We start from the raw sequence: 19,490 nt of genomic DNA on the forward strand, positions 1-19,490 counted from the left end.
TATGCAATGTGTTAATTAGGGTACTCCCAAACTGGCCTTTGCTAAAAACGTCCTCAATCTGATTGAGGTATGTTCGCTGAGGTCGACCCCTTCCAACTCTCCCATCCACACTCGTCTTGTATACTTGTTTCGTCTATCTCCTTTCGTTCATCCTCTCTATATGTCCAAACCATCTCAACATAACCTTTCTCAATCCTCGACACTACATCTTCTTTCACTCCATTCCCTAAAATTAACTTAATAAACTTTACTTTTGTCACCTGCGCGCAATTTGTGGACCCAACTAGCACTAACCACTGCACAATGAGACTGCTGACTGACTGGCTCACTCAACTCATGCATGAATCGCGAGTGCCTCCCCTGCACAGCGTATCCCGAGTCCCCCCTGTGCCGAGTCTCCTGTCGCCCGACCGACCGACACCCCCCACTTCTTCAAAATAGACTCGCCCAGGCCGGAAACCGACTTCTGCGCATGGGCCACGAAGTTTCAATTGCACTGTACGTGCGCGCTGGCACGTGGTATTTTGTGGGAGAGCCACACTCAAGGGGCCAAAGAGCCGTATGTGGCTCGCGAGCCGCGGTTTGCCCACCACTGACCTAGTGGTCATCTAAGTACTTCATGTTTTACAGCTGAGGAGAAGTACAACTTAGAAAAGGCAAGAGATTTGTCCCAGCCACACATCTGATTAGCAACAGAACCAGGATTATAAACATTTTCTCTACCGACTTTTTGCTTTTGCTTGTGGATTAATGCAGACTGTATTCTGGGGAGTTGATGTGTCTAACTGTTGTGACTGCTGAAGTTTGCCAACAGTGTTAGGGAACCAGTTTTGTTGCTGGAAGTTTCTAGAGCAATTGGGTGAATACAAATGAAGCCCAACAGTGATCCCCTGTCCTGTCACCTTCCGTTTAGGAGTTCCCATCCTATTTTCTAAGTCATATTCTGGTCATATATCATTTAAGTGAAATTCCATGAGAGTTGCTGAGTATTTTTACCTATCTCCCAGTTGTGATTTATCAGGCTAAGGTAAATGTTCAGACTTTGGGGCTGTGTATTTTTCCTGAACTCTTTCAGAATTGGCATCATTGTAAGAGTTGAGTTCAGTGAGAGATGGTGTACTCATGTGCCTGGGATCTTCAGCCCAGTTCTCTTATTCCAGGTGACTCTGGTGGCCAGGCAATGTCTTTGGCATTGCAGTCTGTTGTGTATTTCTACTTACTCTTTATTTGCCAAGTTGAGGTACTGGAAAGATTCCAAGAGCAAGCGGGTGATAGCAGACAACTGAATACAGCCATGTGTCTTTCCATGAAAACTGCTTTTCTTGGCTTTTTCCCAACAGTGGTAGGTTGCCAAGAGAAAATGCTTTTGGCTTTATGAATGATATGGCCATACTCTGGGTTAGTTCTGGTTCTTTATGTCATTGAAAAGAATTAATACTTCTGGCTCTTTATTTGGCAAATTTTGCCCTTGGTGTACTAAATTGTGTTGTTTTTACACCTCTTATATGAATTTGTGGTTTTACATGTATACCAATGTGTGAAGAAAGATGCTAAAGACTTCAAGTTAATAAGCTTGTTGAGTTAGTTCGAAGCCACATCTCAAATGGAACATTTGTTGCTATGTCATGGCCTACTTACAAGTGGGAGTTATATCAATTTCTTTTTGTGGGACTGTTCTTTGTTGTTTGATTCCTCTATGTTTTTATTTAAATTTCAACCCAGGAAGATTAGGCTAGCGTATTTTTATTATATATTGTTATTGTTGATAGTATATTTTGTTTAAAATGAACATTGTGTTTTTAAAGCTGGAAAACAATGTAGAGTGAAATAGTTGAAAATGTTTATGATATAGAAAATAATTATCTGTTAAAAGTATTTTTACAGCTAGTAAGTGCACAAGATTGTTTCGTTATAAATTCATTTCATGTTCCTCTGAATATGTCAAATGCCAGTAATTCCAGATGGCCTCTCCCTCTGATCCTACCTGTTTGAACCACTCCCCACCATCACATGGCCTCTGGAAATGTTCATTTATTTTATTAATACCCTATGCATTTTTTGTTGCTGCTAATCCTTACCAGAGGAAAATTTTTCCATTGATTTTTAGAGTGGAAGGGAGAGATTAGGGTGGGGGAGATGGGGATGGGGGGAGAGGGGAAGGGAGAGGGAAAGAGAGAAACATTGATGTGAGAGTGACACATCAATTAGTTTGCCTCCTGCACCCAACCTGACCTGGACCAGGGATTGAACCTACAACCCAGATATGTGCCCTTGACCAGGAATCAGACTTGCGACCCTTTGGTGGTCCAAAGGCCGATGCTCTAAAAGTGAGTCACACTGGCCAGGGCTACCCTAGTCATGCTTTTGAAAGAAATATATTTAGTATAAAGTGATTCTTCCCAAAGCCAACATACTAGCTAACTCCTATAGCACTTACTGTATGTCAGTTAACTCTTCTTGGTGCTTTACTTGGTGAAGTTTAATCCTCATACAACCCTCAGAAGAAGTGCTGTTATCTCCATTTTACAGGTGATAAAATGAAGGCATTGAGAGCTTAAAGTAAATTGCCCCAAAGTCACACATTTAGCAAGTGGCAGAGCTACCCTGGGACCAGGTGAAGATTGCTAGAGTATACACATTTAAATATAGCACTTAATTGTCTCTCTGGATGAAAGCTTATTGTGTCCGTGTTCCAGTAAAACTTTTGTTTTGTTTTGTTTTTTCCCAAAAGCAGGCATTAATACCTGATCTTTGTGGACTGAGCCTGTCTCTGTCCAGTGGTATCAAGTGCCATGGGTGTGCAAGTATGGATGTGTCTGAAGGAATCACAGTTCTGCTTCAAGCCTCGTGGCAGGGATCAAGGACTCTGGACTGGGGAAGGGAGAGCTTCATAGCGAGTTTTTCCAACTGATTTTGTTATGTTCCTAAGCTTTCTGGACCACCCTTTCCTCATCCATAAAGTGATATGGATTTGTTGTTGTTGTTTTCATACTTTTTATTTATTGATTGGTTGATTTTAAAAAGAGAGGTCAGGGGAGACTGACAGACAGACCTGTTCCACCCATCCATGCATTCGTTGGTTGATTCTTGTATGTGCTCTGACCAGAAATCAAACCCACAACCCTGGTGTATCAGGAACCTGCAGCCTTGTTGTATTAGGACAACACTCTAATAACCAACTGAGCTACCCGGCCAGGGCCTGAGAAGTAATATGTTTTAACCAGATACTCTTTGAGGCCCTTCCAGCTGAAAATTCTGTCCTCTCCAATTGTCTCTACTAAGCTTATTGCTGAAGGTCATATTTTGTTTGCTTTCTATATGTTTTTTGACCAGCATCCCGCCTCCCATACAGTACTTCCTTTGATCACCTTGCTGTGTGGTGTGGTTTTAAGTGTCTACCAAGGTATGAGGAAAACTGAAGAATTCAGCTTTAAAAAAAAAACAACAACCCAATGTGTGTAGTGGTCTCATTGAAACCACATCAAACTCAACATTTGTTGCCTTTTAAAACATTTCTGAAGGCTCGGCCAACTCTTAAGTAAAACCGTTAAGTGGAAGCGTGTTTCTGACTGGCCTCCTCCGGTCCTATACATCCTCTCTTTTTCATTCTGTTCCAGATATTCTCCTCTGGTCACACAGTATGTCCGCATCAGGCTTTTAGTTTATAAATGGTTATGATCCGATCCTTTTGGTGAGTGTTCATTTCAAGAGACATTTGGAGATAATATTGGGAAGAGTTCATTTATGAGGGTAGTTGTTTAATTGAGTGGTTGATGTCTTTGGATGGGAGACTGTCCACTGGAAAAGGCCTGTTTGTGGCAGGGATGTGTGAAGTCTGGGGAGAGCTAGTGAGAGGTGGGCAGGGGGATGTCTTTCTCCAGGGGCAGGTGTTCTTAATCTTTAGGAGATCTTAGGACCCCCTTTAAAAATGTAATAATGGACCTTATCTCTCAAAAGTGCACATCACACAAAATTTGTATAGGTGTAACCACCTAATGTGCCCTCCTGCACACACACATACACATATAGCGTGGACTTCCCAGACAGTGCCTGGCCCACACCTCATCTTAGGGGTGTTTGGGTTGCTGATAATGAGAAAGGATAATGGTGGCCCTAACTGGGAAGAAAGCATTTCTCTGTCCCCTTTTGCTACAAAGGAGCAAGAAAATGGATACTTCGATTGCTTCTATTGTAGAAACCAACTCTGACAGACGTTGAGAAGATAGAAAGGAGACTGTTACTTCTGACTTTCCTAGTCAGGAGAAATTTCCATTTTGATGATATGGTCTATACCAGGGGTGAGCAACCTTTTTGTGAGTGCGTGCCAAAACCAGCAAAATCTCTGACTCAAAATTTTTCTGCATGCCAACCCTAATTTTTTGAGAACATGTTACGCCTACTTGATATCTCTTAAGGTGTACGTATGTGAAGAACCTTGAAGAAATAATAAAATTCATTCGAGCCACAAAAACACATATGATGATGAAAAGTACATTTATTTATTTATTTATTTTTAAATATATTTCATTGATTTTTTTACAGAGAGGAAGGGAGAGGGACAGAGAGTTAGACACATCTATGAGAGAGAAACATTGACCAGCTGCCTCCTGCACACCCCCTACTGGGGATGCGCCCACAACCAAGGCACATACCCTCGACTGGAATTGAACCCGGGACCCTTCAGTCCGCAGGCTGACACTCTATCCACTGAGCCAAACCGGTCAGGGCTACATTTATTTTTTAATGTATACATGTACACTGATAGTCCGACAGAAAACTTTATGACTCCGTTTGATATTATCAGTGGGACTTTTGCTGCTGCATCACTGATGACAGATTTTACATCAGGTTTATATTTCGTGACCTTCAGAGATATGCACAAGGTACTACTTTCATCCATCAGCCTACTCCTATTACGAGTCTTAACAAAATTCATCACTAAGAACAAAGATTCACAAGCGTATGTGGATGAAACCAAAACACTGGTCGGATCTAGGAAGGCAGGGAGAGTTAAAGCAGAGGCATAGAAATTGCTCTTCCCCTCTCCCGTCAATCCATGTCTGTGGTCTTTAAGATAACTTGTTATGTAAAATTATTTATTTATCTAAGATGCACCTACACTGAATTTATTTGAAAAATTAAAAAGTCGATATTAAGAAAAAAATTTGTAAATGGAAGATTATAAGAGAGGGTTTTGCGTGCCAGCAAAAGTTACTGGCGTGCCATGTTTGGCATGCGTGCCAGGGGTTGCCCACCCCTGTTCTATACCCTTTCAGTTTGGTCTAAACTCTTCAATATCTGTGTTATAGTAGCACAGGTACATTGTAAATGATTCGAGCAACTTTCCATTCATGTTTGCAAGTTGACAGTTATATTTTTCTAAGCTTACTACCTTAATTGATGAAGTGAGTTAGGTGAGTAGTAGAAGTAGTCTCTGGGTTAGTGGAGATAATCTTTCTATTTTTTGGAAGCTCAGAGCTTGTTTTCCTATTTTTATAGCTTTCATATCATGATACAAGTAGAAAATGAAAATATTTGTCCCACACACTGAGGTCAGCAGAGGAGACTGTTTGCAGTCAGAGGTGATCACTGAGGCTGATGAATCAGTATTTTAGTACACCAGTTGGGAAGCTCTGGGGTGGGGTTTGGCTAGGACCTTGTACCAAAGCCAAGGATTTGCTGGCCCAATGGATGTAGATAGCACAGAGGACCTCCCATATATGCTGTCAATGGGACACAAAGCTATCATCATCCTATAAAACCAACTCCAAGGGCATATTATGTTCAACCTTTTAGCATGGGTTGTTCACTTGCATGCTTGTCCACTCCATGACTGTTCATTCCAACTAGTAGCTAAAATCCTTATGGCAGATGCTGAGAAGATAGAAAGGAGACTGTTATTCCTGACTTTTCTATTTCCCCTCCAACTAATAGTGACTCTCATTTGTGCCTGCCTTAGACCTGGCCCACAGTTCTTTGATTTTTCTCTGTTCTTGGGGCCAGTGTAGGGGTTTTTGTTCCCAGGTACTGCCTGATACATGGTCTCTTTTTGTTTGGTTTCTTTTCCAAATAGTAATTAAGCACTCATTATGTGCTGGGGCCCAAGGACACAGAGATGTATATTCCAGGAAGGCAAGTTTTTTTTTTTTAATTAAATCTTTATTGTTCAGATTATTACATTTGTTCCTCTTTCCCCTCCCCCCCATAACTCCCCTCCTCCCAGTTCCCGCCCCACCCTCCGCCCTCACTTCCCACCCACTGTCCTCATCCATAGGTGCACGATTTTTGTCCAGTCTCTTCCCGCATCTCCCACACCCCTTTCCCCCCCAAGAATAGTCAGTCCATTCCCTTTCTATGTCCCTGATTCTATTATAATCACCAGTTCATTCTGTTCATCAGATTATTTATTCACTTGATTCTTAGATTCACTTGTTGATAGATGCATATTTGTTGTTCATAATTTGTATCTTTACCTTTTTCTTCCTCTTCCTCTTCTTAAAGGATACCTTTCAGCATTTCATATAATCCTGGTTTGGTGGTGATGAACTCCTTTAGCTTTTCCTTATCTGTGAAGCTCTTTATCTGACCTTCAATTCTGAATGATAGCTTTGCTGGATAAAGTAATCTTGGTTGTAGGTTCTTGGTATTCATCACTTTGAATATTTCTTGCCACTCCCTTCTGGCCTGCAAAGTTTCTGTTGAGAAATCAGCTGACAGTCGTATGGGTATTCCCTTGTAGGTAACTGAGTTTCTTTCTCTTGCTGTTTTTAAGATTCTCTCTTTATCTTTTGCTCTTGGCATTTTAATGATGATGTGTCTTGGTGTGGTCCTCTTTGGATTCCTTTTGTTTGGGGTTCTCCGCGCTTCTTGGACCTGTAAGTCCATTTCTTTCACCAGGTGGGGGAAGTTTTCTGTCATTATTTCTTCAAATAGGTTTTCAATATCTTGGTCTCTCTCATCTTCTGGCACCCCTATAATTCTGATGTTGGTACGCTTGAAGCTGTCCCAGAGGCTCCTTACACTATCCTTGCATTTTTGGATTCTTTTTTCATTTTGCTTTTCCGGTTGGGTGTTTTTTGCTTCCTCGCATTTCAAATCATTGACTTGATTCTTGCGCTCCTCTGGTTTGCTGTCGGGAGTCTGTATAATATTCGTTATTTCAGTCCGTGTATGCTTAATTTCTAGTTGGTTCCCCAATATAACATCGAGGGTCTCATTAGTTTTCTTGTAGATCTCATTAAGTTTATCGGCGGCTTCTAAACAGTTCTTGAGAGACCTTAAAAGTGTGGTTCTGAACTCTATATCTTCCATTGACAATTTTGTCCTGTTTCTTTGTCTCCGCATTTTGTTATGCTTCCTTGGTGCACCCCCTAGTGGTCTTTGTGCGCAGTCTTATAGTTAAGCCTTGATTGTTGTAGCTAATACCAGGGAGGGTTTGACCTCCAGGCCAAGTGGCTATGAGAATCAGCTATGTCAGCAGTGAGAGAACTTCTGTCCTCTAGGGAGGTGCTAATCTAGCCTTTGCCTGAGGCTATCTGGCAAATGCCTCTGTGCAGGACTTGGGCGGGGCGGGTCTCACAGGATCAACAGGGTGGGCCGGAGAGAGCAGTTATGGCGGCTCTCAGTCCTGTCCCCAGGGGCTCTGCCTCTCTGAGTCCCAGCAACCGCTGCAAACCTCGGAGAGAAAGCTGCACTCGCTCTGACCGAAGCCAGACAGTCCTGCTTCTCCCGTTTGAGTCTGGGTCCCTAAAGACTCGCCTGTATCTGGAGCTCAGAGTCTGCGACTCCCTCCCGATTGAAAACGCCAACCGCGCCCTCCGCAGCCAGCCTGCTCCGCGCACTCCGCACCTCAGAATTTGACTTCAGCACTGCGCCTCCTCTGAGTGTCCGTATGCGTTTCTCTTTCCTCCTAGTTGTAGGACTTCCACTCAGCCAGCGTTCCAGTGGTTCTGGGTGATGTCCGTTCCGTTTTTTAGTTTCACTTTTGAAGTAGTTGTTCAAAGCAGCAAACTCCGGTGTTAACCTATGCCGCCATCTTGGTTCCCTCCCCTGATGGCCTTCGGAAGGCAAGTTTTATCCTGGTTTTGTGTCTAAGACAGATCCAGGATGGATTGTTATAAGTATTATTATGGCAGATAATACCGTTGAGTCATGTAGATTTTTTATACTTTCCATAGCATATCTGTAGTACATGCCTTTGCCAAAGTAGAAAGAGAAGCATTGTCTATCCCAGGGGTGGGCAAACTTTTTGACTCGAGGGCCACAATGGGTTCTTAAACTGGACCGGAGGGCCGGAACAAAAGCATGGATGGAGTGTTTGTGTGAACTAATATAAATTCAAAGTAAACATCATTACATAAAAGGGTACGGTCTTTTTTTTTTTTTTAGTTTTATTCATTTCAAACTGGCCGGATCCGGCCTGCGGGCTGTAGTTTGCCCACGGCTGGTCTATCCCTTTTCTGTGGATAGCTGTCACTCACCTACTTGCCAGACAACTCAGACTTCAGCAGTTCTTGATTGATGGACCAAGTATCACTAGAATTTGCTCCAGGTACTATCTTTGCTTCGGTAATAAAGGCTATTGTAGGCCTTGTTTAGTTTTTTCTCCCAACTAATAAAGAGGTTTTCTCATCAGGTTTCATACTTTAGAGTCCCCATCCTTGGGGGAGAAGGCAGGTAGGCCTCCAGATCTGGCACTAGTATTTTTTTCCTCTTCTTTTTACCTAGTTTTTTTTTTCTTTGTACACAGGGGCTAGTGTAGCTCAGTTGGTTGGAGCGTCATCCTGTACACCAAGGAGTGATGGGTTTGATTCCCAGTTAGGTCTCATACTCGGGTTGCAGGTTTGATTCCCTGTTGGGGCGCATGCAGGAGGCAGCTGGTCAGTGTTTCTCATGCTTTCCCTTCCTCTCTCTTAAAAAAAAGTCTTTATTCTCTTTTTGAAATGATTTATTGATATACTTGGTTACAAGAATGCTTTCTCATGGGAAAACGTGGTAGACCTATAAGACATTTTTTAATTTAGAGTTCATTGTAGGAGAGCTTGCCTTTTTAGGTACTTAATACAGTTAACTTTTCCTGTTTTCTCAGATTGAACTTGAATTAATGCTTAAAAGGGCTCTGGATAAAATGGAATAAAAGGAAATTTTTAACATGTATGGGTTGCTGCTGAATAAGACAATGTAAATATTCCATAGGTTTTAATTCGTTCATATTTTATATAAATGTTACCATCAACTTAACAGTTGCTTATTTCTGCTGTTCTGCTTTATGAATTTTATTGAAAAGATTACATGGTGTTTCTTAAGCAGCTATACTCAAATCCTGGTTAACTTCAGTTGAAAATAAAGCCAAATTTACTAAATTGTTATCAAATAACTGTCAGAAAATTAGAGTAAATATTTTTGTCTTGATTTGACTATTTTCTTATGAGTATTGATGTTAAAAATATGTGTGTTAGCCTAGACTTGGGAATGTTCAATCTGATAAAAGGACAATAGATGTAGAACAGGAATTAAGAAATCTAGAAGTCTCTAAAAGCTAATGGCTTTTACCCACTCTGCAGGCTAGGACTAGAGAATACCCTCTGGTTCTACCAGGCTCTGCCAGGAAATGGTTTGGGACCCAGGGTCCAGGGTGGGGACCTTACTTAGGAGCTGGGCAGCAGTGGTCGGTTGGAGGACTGTCCTTTGGTCCTCCTCCTTGTTAGCTCTAACCGGTTACAGACAGGCTGGGATTGACCCTGGACTGAGAGACCTGAGCCCTGACCTTAGTTAGAGTCTGACCTTCTGCAGGTAGCCTTGACTTGTTTTGGTTCGTCTGTAGAATGTATTTGTTCTAGGCTGGGGAGGGGAAATTTTTCAATTTTTTAAATGTATAGTCAGTCCCTATTAGCTGGACGTTCGTTACCTGCCATCAGGTAACGATGGCAGGTAGCAAAGTTTGACTTTGATTTTACCTTGGTTCTTGCACCATGAGGATCAAGACCACATTGAAATAGTTTTCTTCACTATTGAATGGCCAAAAAGAAAAAGTGAAAAATATTCCTGATGAAATATATCAGAGTGTTCCAAACACCCTGAAACACTTCAGTGCAGACAGAAAGTGCTTTGCCCCAGAAGTTGACCAGACAAGTTATATTCAAGAGACCAGACAGACCCACACCCACCCCATTTTCAACCTGGCAAGGTGATCATATGAATGTTGTAAAAATATTTGCAATGTTTTAAAAACAGGTTTTTTGCAACATGTTGGGTGAACTTTGAGACCCACAGGACCCCTTTGGAAGCTCTTTGGTCTCTTGCTATTTATTTCCCTCTACACTGAAGGGGGTGACTAGAAGCACAAACTATCTATTCTTCCCCTCCCTCAGCCGCTGTCTACTTTGGTTCGTTGATGCTAGCAACTTCCAGTGTGACTTGGATTTTCTTTGTCCAATTGGTGGTTATAAGAAGTGAGCTCCATGACAAGGAGGAAAATTGCCTCTGCACAGAACTAGGCTTGGCTCACAGCAGGAGCTTAGAGAATACAGGCAACCCCCACTTTTTAAAAAATCCTTACCCAAAGATACCTATTGATGAGAGAGAGAGAGAGAGAGAGAGAGAGAGAGAGGGGGGGGGGGAGAGAGAGAGAGAGGAGGGAAAGAGAAAGGAAGGAACGGGATCGAACCTGCAACCTAGGTATATGCCCTAACTGGGAATCGAACCCTCCACCTTTTGGTGAACGGGGTGATGCTCCAACTAACTGAGCCACCCTCCAGGGCCAGGTATCCCCCCACTTTTGGTTCACATTATGCCATTTTGCTTTTGTCAAAAACCTACATTAGTACCTATTTTCAAACTGAAAGAAATTTGAAAAGGATTTTTGCTTTTACAAAAAAAGGTGAAAAGTGAAAATAGCATTCAGCAGTTGTTCTGCAATAAGCCAGGTGCTTGCACCAAAGGTAGCCCAGCTGAGCTCCTTCCCCAGGAGCCACACCCAGCATCTCAGCATCAAGCCCCTGTAGCTTTGAACTATGTTTGTGAGCACCTGGGCTTTCTCTTGATGTTGTTCATTCATTAACAAGATGTATCCTAAGGTATCAGAAAAAAACCTAAGAGAGCTCACAAGGGTGTTAAGTTTAGGGTAAAACTGGGTGTAATTAAGCATTTAAAAAAATATATTTTTATTGATTTTTTTTTAAGAGAGAGAGGAAGGGAGAGATAGAAATATCAATGTGAGAGTGAAACATGGATCAGCTGCCTCTTACATGTCTCCTATCTATGTGCCCCCCTACTGGGAATCGAGTCTGAAACCCAAGCATGTGCCCTGACCAGAAAGGGACAATGCCCAACCCAACTGAGCCACACAAACCAGCGCTAATTAAGCATTTTGATTGTGGTGAAATAATCACATTGTGTGTGCATTGAACTTGCCTGTGTTTATCATTCATATTATTTACACATGTGCAGAGAGCAAGGATCTTGAAAGCTGCCTAAATTATTATTGGTTCTGCTAGTAACAAAGTGGTCTCTTTCAGTTGATGTTCAGTAATAGATAAATTAGAAAGCCTGTTGCTTGAATTGGATTGGTAGGTGGTGCAAAGTGTGGTGTGTAGTCTATCATATCACTAGAGGCCCGGTGCACGAAATTTGTGTATGGGGGGTTGGAGGGAAAGGAAGGTCCCTCAGCCCGGCCTGCACCTTCTCCAATCCAGGACCCCTCAGGGGATCTCCAACTGCTGGTTTAGGCTTGATCCCTGCAGTCTAAACCGGCAGTTGGACATCCCTCTCATAATCCAGGACTGCTGGCTCCTAACTGCTCGCCTGTCTGCCTGCTTGATTGCCCCTAACCTCCTCTGCCTGCCGGCTTGATTGCTGCCTAACCGCTCCCCTGCTGGCCTGATCGCCCCCAAGCTGCCCTCCCTTGCTCGCCTGATCACTCCTAACCACCTCTGCCTCAGCCCCCACCACCGTGGCTTTGTCCGAAAGGAAGTTGGACATCTGGAAGATGTCCGGTTGACCCGGTCTCATTAGCATATTACCCTTTTATTAGTATAGATTCCTGATTTTACTATATGTTAGGTTTAAAATTTGTTGTTGTTAATCCTTGCCTCAGGATATTTTGCCATTGATTTTTAGAGAGTATAAGGAAGGGCAGGGAGGGAGGAGGAGAGAGGGGTGTTGGGTGGGGGTGGGGAAGGAGGAGGAAAGGGAGAGAGAGATGTGAGAGAGACACATCAATTGGTAGCCTACTGCATGCACCCAACCACCTGGGCCAGGGATGGAACCTGCAGCCCTTCAGTATACAGACCAGCGCTTTAACCATTGAGCAACACCAGCCAGGGCAATGTTAGGGTTATTTTAGGTTGTATGTATTATTTGGTATGTTACTTTTGGGGTCTGGGAACACTAATTTTTTTTTTTTAATATATAAGTTAATGATAATTTCTTCTTCACTTTACGCCATTTGGTTTACAAAAGGTTTCATACAAACTCTACTTTTAGATAGTGGGGGAAATCTGAACTGGCTAACTGCAAGAATGGATTGGATTCAAGGAGAGGTGAATGGATGCATATGTCTTCTGAATATGTGGTCCTAGTAAAGATATTTTAAATAAAATTTAAGAAATAGAAATTATAATTATGTTTTTTTAGCCCCAAATTCTTGGGCCTGTAAGAAGTGTTTCAGCAATTGGATTTTATGGGATAAAAAAAATTCTGAGAGAAGTAATTGTTACGTGGAATTTATTTAATGTATCTAATTCTTTCTGAAAATACAAATTCTTGCTTCAGATCAGAGTTTTGGATAATAACTACAAAAACCTAGTTGAAAATCAGCCCTAGCTGGTTTTGCTCAGTGTATAGAGCATCCGCTTGCGGACCAAAGGGTCCTGGGTCCATTTCTGGTCAAGGGCACGTACCTCGGTTGTGGCCTAGGCCCTGGTGAGGGTACATGCTGGAGGCAACCGATCGATGTGTTTCTCTCTCATCCATATTTCTCTCTGTCTTTCCCTATCTCTTACACTCTCTCTAAGAAGTCAGTGGAAAAATATCCTTGGGTGAGGATTTAAAAACAAAACCCTAGTTGAAAATCAGAAATGCCCTTTATATTAAAAGTTTACTGAGCTGCCATCTTAACCTTGATTAAGTCATCAGAACTCAAAGTTGAACCTAACTAGGCTTTTTGAAGAATTTTTTTTAATTCAAGTTGAATTTGAGTTTTAGTAGAATTTAAATTTGTTTCTGTTTACTCAAGTAAAGCAAATAGGGCAAAAGTGGCTGCTAGAATATGTTCACTTTCAAAAAGGTGAGAAATATCAGCTGAAAAAGCTACATGTGGAAACCACCTGTACATATGAAAATGCACAGAACGAGAACATTTTTGTTACACTAGATTGTTTTTATTTGTGTTTTTATATGGACATTTCAGCAGAAAAGGGTTAGTTGTATGGAGCATTGCTTTGTTTGCAACCTAGAATTTTAGAGCTTCAAGAAATAATGCAATTCGTCTTGTTCAAGACACAGGTCTTAAAGTGAGGATCTAAGTTTATAGAAGGGGAATGTAAGTAACCCAGTGTGACTGGGCTAGAGCAGGCTGGAGCGAGATCTCTTGAATGAGTACAACTTACCCTAGGAGGTCTTTCCTGGGGGGGCCCCCTCCTCCCAGTTTTCAAACATCCAACACACCAAGATACCTGGAAAGTAAGAGTGAGCACTACACAGCAGGTGGAATGCTACAACTTTGAGAAAGAGCACAGGCAGGCAATGAGAAAAGCCAGTCTTTTAATGATTGGTTTCTGTTTCTCCAGAGAGGAGGGTGAGCATCAGGATATCAATTTGAGGTTTCCCAAATTCACTCCTGTGGAGGTTGGGGCTGAGGTGTCCAGAGGGAATCCTGTTGACTGAAAGAGATTCCTGACGTGTGTTGGTTACAGGCCCTTACAGAGGCATAGGTGGGAGTTCCTTCTTCCTGTTTTTGCCTTTATCTAGTATATATTTTATATTTTTTCACTAATCTTATAATGGGAAATTTCATTTAATATTAGAGAGGATAATATAACAATTCCTCAAATGCGTACCTGTTATCTATTTGGGAGTTACCAACATATGGCCAATTTGTTATCTAGGCTTCTTTCCTATCAGTACATCTTGCCTCACTAGGTTATTTTTTTGTTTTTATTTTTTAATCCTCACCCGAGGATATTTTTTCCATTGATTTCCAGAGAGACTGGATGGGGCGGGGGGGGGGGGAGGGTGGCGTGGAGAGAGGGTAGGGGGGGAGAGAAACATCTATGTGAAAGAGACCATTGATTGGTTGCCTCCCACACGCCCCCACTGGGTCTACTGACCTTGCAACCTAGGTACATGCCCTTGACCAAGAATCGAACCCGAGACCTCTGGTTTGCAGGCTGAGGCCCTAACCACTAGGTCAAACCAGCCAGGGCCTCACTAGGTTATTTTAAAGCAAATCCCAGACATTATATCATATCTTTGTCAGTGTTTCTACTGCGTGTTTTAAACTAGTAGAAACTAGCTTCAATCTGATGGGGATACCTGAAAGAAACTATTTACTTAGAGAGTAATTAAGCTGAAGGAGCTTCCCTTTATTAATGATTCTAGAAGGTTTTGTTCTCTAAATGATTTTCTTAATGCATTAGTGCCACTGTTGGGGTGGGGGTATTGGGTGATGAGTATGGCTGAGGGTAAGGATGGGAAATTGCTGGCTCTTAGTAGGAGGAGGCAGATGTAGCTGTTGAGAACAGCTTTATTAGCCTTCTGCCTTAGTGTGTCACTGTTTGAGCAAGTTGCTCTGTTCATAATTCTGACTTGAACCCTGAAAATAAGCCTTTAATTCGTAACTGATATGAAGCTTTTATAGGAAATAACAGTTTTTGCTTCCCTGGGTCAAAGTGAGCATACCTGAGACTCTTTTATGTGTGATTTTCCCAATATCTGATGTTGCCTCTTTTTGTTTCAGATGGGAATGACTGGTAACACAAGTCCATTTGGACAACCCTTTAGTCAAACTGGAGGGCAGCCAATGGGAGCCCCTGGAGTGAATCCCCAGTTACCCAGCAAGCAGAATGTGGTCACTAGTTTGCCTCCCTTCCCTGCAGACATCAAGAATGCTTCAGTCACCAACGTGCCAAACATGGTAAGTTGCCCTTGGCTCTCAGGGCTTTGCTGGGTAGATTTTATTGTGCTGATAGTAAAGATCTGTAACTAAAAGTGTGTTGTAGGTGATAAGAAAATAACCCATACTTCTTATGAGTAGCTCTCTCTCAGGGAGTTAACATTTTCTGTGATGAGCTGGCAATCAGAGGGCTAGGTAGAGGTTATTCAGTCACTCCTCCCAGGTTCCCTTTGTGGAGAGAGAGGGTTCATGACTGTTAATCGCTGTCCCTTTCTCTTCAGTTACCCTCTTGATTCAGTAGTATAGCCAAGAGAATCAAGAAGGAGGCTCTTCTCACACTTTCTATCTGCTAGTGGTTGAGGCTGTCAGTAGAAGCCCATTGATTCTTGTTACAGTCAAACAAAGAGCATTCATCTTCCAAGGACTATATCGTGTCTGTGAGACATGGTGTGTCTGACTTGTTGTTATAGGGGTTCGCATGTCTTCATTCTCTCTGAGATTTCACCTATAAAATAGGTATTATCCTTGCAACCTCTCGGTCTAACTAACCAAGATATTTTGGGAAAATAGCTCCTTTTGCACTGCAAAATAGTCTCTCTTTTCATTCCAAACAGTAAGGGGAGGTGTGTGTTTTTGTTAGACCTCACTGTGCACTCGCAGCTGCTAAATGTTTGAGGCTGGAAACAGCCAAGTCTTTTCTTCCCTGGGCTTGTTGCTGGGAACCTGCCCTTCCAGGATTGTCTAGTTTCAGCCATACACATCCAGAACCTAAAACAAAGCCTCCTTCTCCCCTAGCTTTCCCTTCAGAGCTCTGGAGGCAGCAGTCTGCATCTGGCACCCACATTCTCCCTAATCTCACCTGCCTTTCCTTTTCCATTCCTCATTAGGAGGATGGTAGCATGGACTCCAGTTCTAGCAGTCATCACCTGAGTTTGCTCAATGACCTGGAGCACATTTTGGTTTCAGAGTAAGAGCATTTGCTTTTCCACAGCCATCCTGTATTTCATAGTCTGGTAAACTCTGACTTAATATTTTCCTCCTTTTCTCTTTTCAAATCTTTTCCAGCCTCACTTCCCTATCCTCTCTTCTTTACCCACAACTTGGTGATGGAATCCTTTTACTCCACATTCCCTTCCTTCCTGTGCTGATCCAGGGGACTGAATTTCTGAAAGTGGTACATTTATCAGGGTCAAATTCAGACTTGACTAGAAAGAGGCATCTGGTTCCCTTCACCTGTGCCAGGGCTAGAGGGGACAGCCCTTTGGTCTGGAGCAGGGCTTCTCTCTCCCTCTGCACTGTTGACAATAGGGACTGGATCATTCTCTGAGGTGGGGGATGTCCTGTGCATTGTGGGATGTTTAGCAACATCCCTGGCCTCCACCCACTAGATTTCTCATAGCACTCTCCCCCTCTCCCCTTTCTTCCTCCCACAGTGGCCCCTGGTGAGAAGCCCTGCTCTGGTGTCTGGTTAGGGGAAGCAGTAGCAACAGCACCTCATCCTTTTGTCTGTTTTTGTGACATCTAACAGAAATAAACCCAGTTTTTTTCCTCTTACCTCTTTCTTTGTCTCTACCTCTCCCTTTCTCTACCCATTCCTCCTGTCATCTGCACTGCTTTTCCAGCTGCCACTTTCCCACCAGGAGAGCAGACTTTGAGTGAGCTCCTCAGACTTTTACCAGGGCAGGGAGTGGTGCTTTACCTGTGTGTGTATGCTTGTGAGGCAGAGTAACCCAGGCATAGCCTTCATGCTGTAGAAGCAGGAACGAGAGGGTTCTGGGCAGAGAAGTGGGACGACATCTCAGTGCCATCATGTCATGTTCTGTGTTTTATCTTATTCTTGCAATAGGCTCTTTGAAAGACATATTACATGTCCCATTTTACAGATGAGGAAGTTGAGGGTCTGAAGAGTTTTAGTTTGTTCAAGGCTCAGTAACTTCCTGTCTGCAAAGCCCAGAGCCCTTTTTAATTATTTCTGGTGTCATGTTTTGGCAGCTCCCAGTCCAGGGAGTGCTTTACTAACCTCTGTTCCCATCATTTGTTTGCAGTTCCTTGAACATGTTCTTCCTTGAATTTTCTAAATTGTGCCTGACCCTTTGGAATCATAGATTTTGGCACAGCGAGGGGAAGCAGTTAAGAAAATCTAAGTCTCATTAATGAAAAAAGAAAAATACGAAGCCTTGAATTTATTTATGTGTTTTGTCATGCTATAAGGAGTAATCATTTGAAGCCCAACTGGATTCAGTGTACCAAACAGGGTCAGGATTCTGATGCCTTATTAGAGCTCTTCATGGAATGATTTAAACCACTTGGTCATTGCCTTTCTCCTCTCCTCATTTCTAGAGGATTTCAACAACATTGGGCCGAGTTAAGAAAGTGGGGAGGTGGCCATTCCTTTAATTTGCCACATGTATTGCATGCCATCTCTGAGCCTAGGTGCACCTGGAATGCAGATGTGTGTGACATAGAGTTTACCTTCTTTCATGAAATTGGGGGGAGGTGGTGATGGAGAAAAAATAATTACAAAACCAACTGCCCCAACAGGTTTGAGTAGTATGCAGTGGCTGAAGTTGACACAGGAACCTCCTTAGATGGAGCCATTGGAGCAGCTGCACCACAGAGGGAGATTTGAGGGCAAGATCAGGAGAGCAGAAGCCATGAAGACACCAGGGCACTTGGTTGGAGAGCATTGGCTTATGTAGGAACTGGCAGATGTCCAGTGGGAAAGGTGGCTCTCAAGTGAGGGGAGAGCAGTGGGAGTGGATGTTGGGGGTCAAATAGGAGCCAGTTCAGGGAGGGCCATAGGGTGGTAGTGACTACTGCAGTGGTCTGGGCGAGAGGAAATGGTAGTTTGTATGTGGTTGATCACAGTAGGGACAGGAGACTAGATGACAGTCGCCACTAGATTATGTGGAGTCATCATGTGAGACGACTTGTTGGGTGGAACCATTTACAGAGCTGGGGAGGAACAGACTTGGAAAGGGATGACAAAGAGGTGGGCATCAGTAATTACACTTGTGTTCCTTTTGAGATACTTGTGAGATGTCCAGGTGGGGATGTCAGGCACACCGGCGGGCATACAAGTAGGGTATCCGCTATCCATGTGGGAGCTGTGGTAACCATAATGCAGCAGGGGCTGTGAAGTGAACAAGATCATGCAAGGGGAGAAAACCCGAGAGAGAGAGAAGGTCAAGAAGGAACCACAAAGGGGACAGCCAGGGGATGATGTCCTGCAGCCGAAAGAGGAGGATGTTTGAACAGAAGGAATTGGTGCAGTGGAGGTGATTAAGATGAGGGCAGAAGAGCATCACTGTAATGTGCAGGTGAATCTGTGGGTAAATCATTGTCTACTGAGAGTTAAATGTAACCTGTAGTCATGGAGACCTACAGATGAGGGTGCTCTGTTGTCATCTTCTGGGATAGGATGGCTGCAGGAGTTCTGAAAAGTTCAGGGCTCCTGTTGCATATGGGGTCATTGTTGAGGGCATACATATTCTCAGTACAATGTTCAAAAGCAAGTAGCACATATTCCTAAATGTTCTGATGTATCTCATTGATGTATCTGTCTCTGACAATTTTATTTGTAATTTCTTACCTTTCTATAATTTTGGAAGTTAGAAATTTCCCTCTGTCATCTATACTAACAAAAGGGTAATACGCTATTTAGACCGGGAGACCAGCCAGGGAGGGCAGTTGGGGGCCATCACGCCAGCTGGGAAGGGCAGTTGGAGGCCATGAAGCTGGCAGGGGAGGGCAGTTGGTGGCGAACAGGCCAGTGGGGGGCAGGGGAGGCAGTTGGTGGCAAGCAGGCCAGCGGGTGGGGGGGGGGGCAGTTGGGGGCAAGAAAGCTGGCGGGGGGCAGCTGGAGGAAGAACAGGCCGGCAGACAGAGTGGTTAGGGGCGATCAGGCAGGTGAGCCATTAGGAGCCAGTGGTCCCGGATTGCAAGAGAGATGTCCGACTGCCGGGTTAGGCCCGATCCGGCAGTCAGACATCCCCTGAGGGGTCCCAGATTGGAGAGGGTGCAGGCCAGGTTGAGGGACACGGCCTCCCTGTGCATGAATTTCGTGCACTGGGCCACTAGTCTATATAATAAAAGCCTAAGTGACCGTTATAACAGAATGACCAGAACAACCGGTCACTATGATGCACACTGACCACCAGGGGGCAGATGCTTAACGCAGGAGCTGCCCCCGGTGGTCAGTGCACTCCCGCAGGGGGAGCGCCGTTCAGCCACATGCCGGGTTCATGGCTGGCGAGCGCAGCAGCAGTGGTGGGAACCTCTCCCGCCTTCATGGCAGCACTAAGGAGCAGCAAGCCAAGCAGTAAGGAGCAGCTATCAGGTGGGTGGTAAGGAGTGAGGGGTCTCAGACTCTGAGAGG

At 43.6% G+C, this 19,490-nt stretch overlaps 1 protein-coding gene across 2 annotated transcripts in view; it reads left to right on the forward strand.

Moving 5' to 3' along the window:
• The window catches only part of CREBBP (CREB binding lysine acetyltransferase), a gene marked incomplete at its 5' end in the record, with an annotated part of 167,738 nt that overhangs the window by 60,805 nt on the left and 87,443 nt on the right, over window positions 1–19,490 (forward strand). For both annotated transcript variants that reach the window (XM_081089219.1, XM_081089220.1), the window contains one exon: window positions 14,957–15,133. In XM_081089219.1, the coding sequence (XP_080945345.1) occupies window positions 14,957–15,133 (177 nt within the window). The remainder of the gene's footprint in view (window positions 1–14,956; window positions 15,134–19,490) is intronic.

Source organism: Myotis nattereri (genome assembly GCF_964212035.1).
Source record: "Myotis nattereri genome assembly, chromosome: 4".
NCBI classification, from domain to species: domain Eukaryota; kingdom Metazoa; phylum Chordata; class Mammalia; order Chiroptera; family Vespertilionidae; genus Myotis; species Myotis nattereri.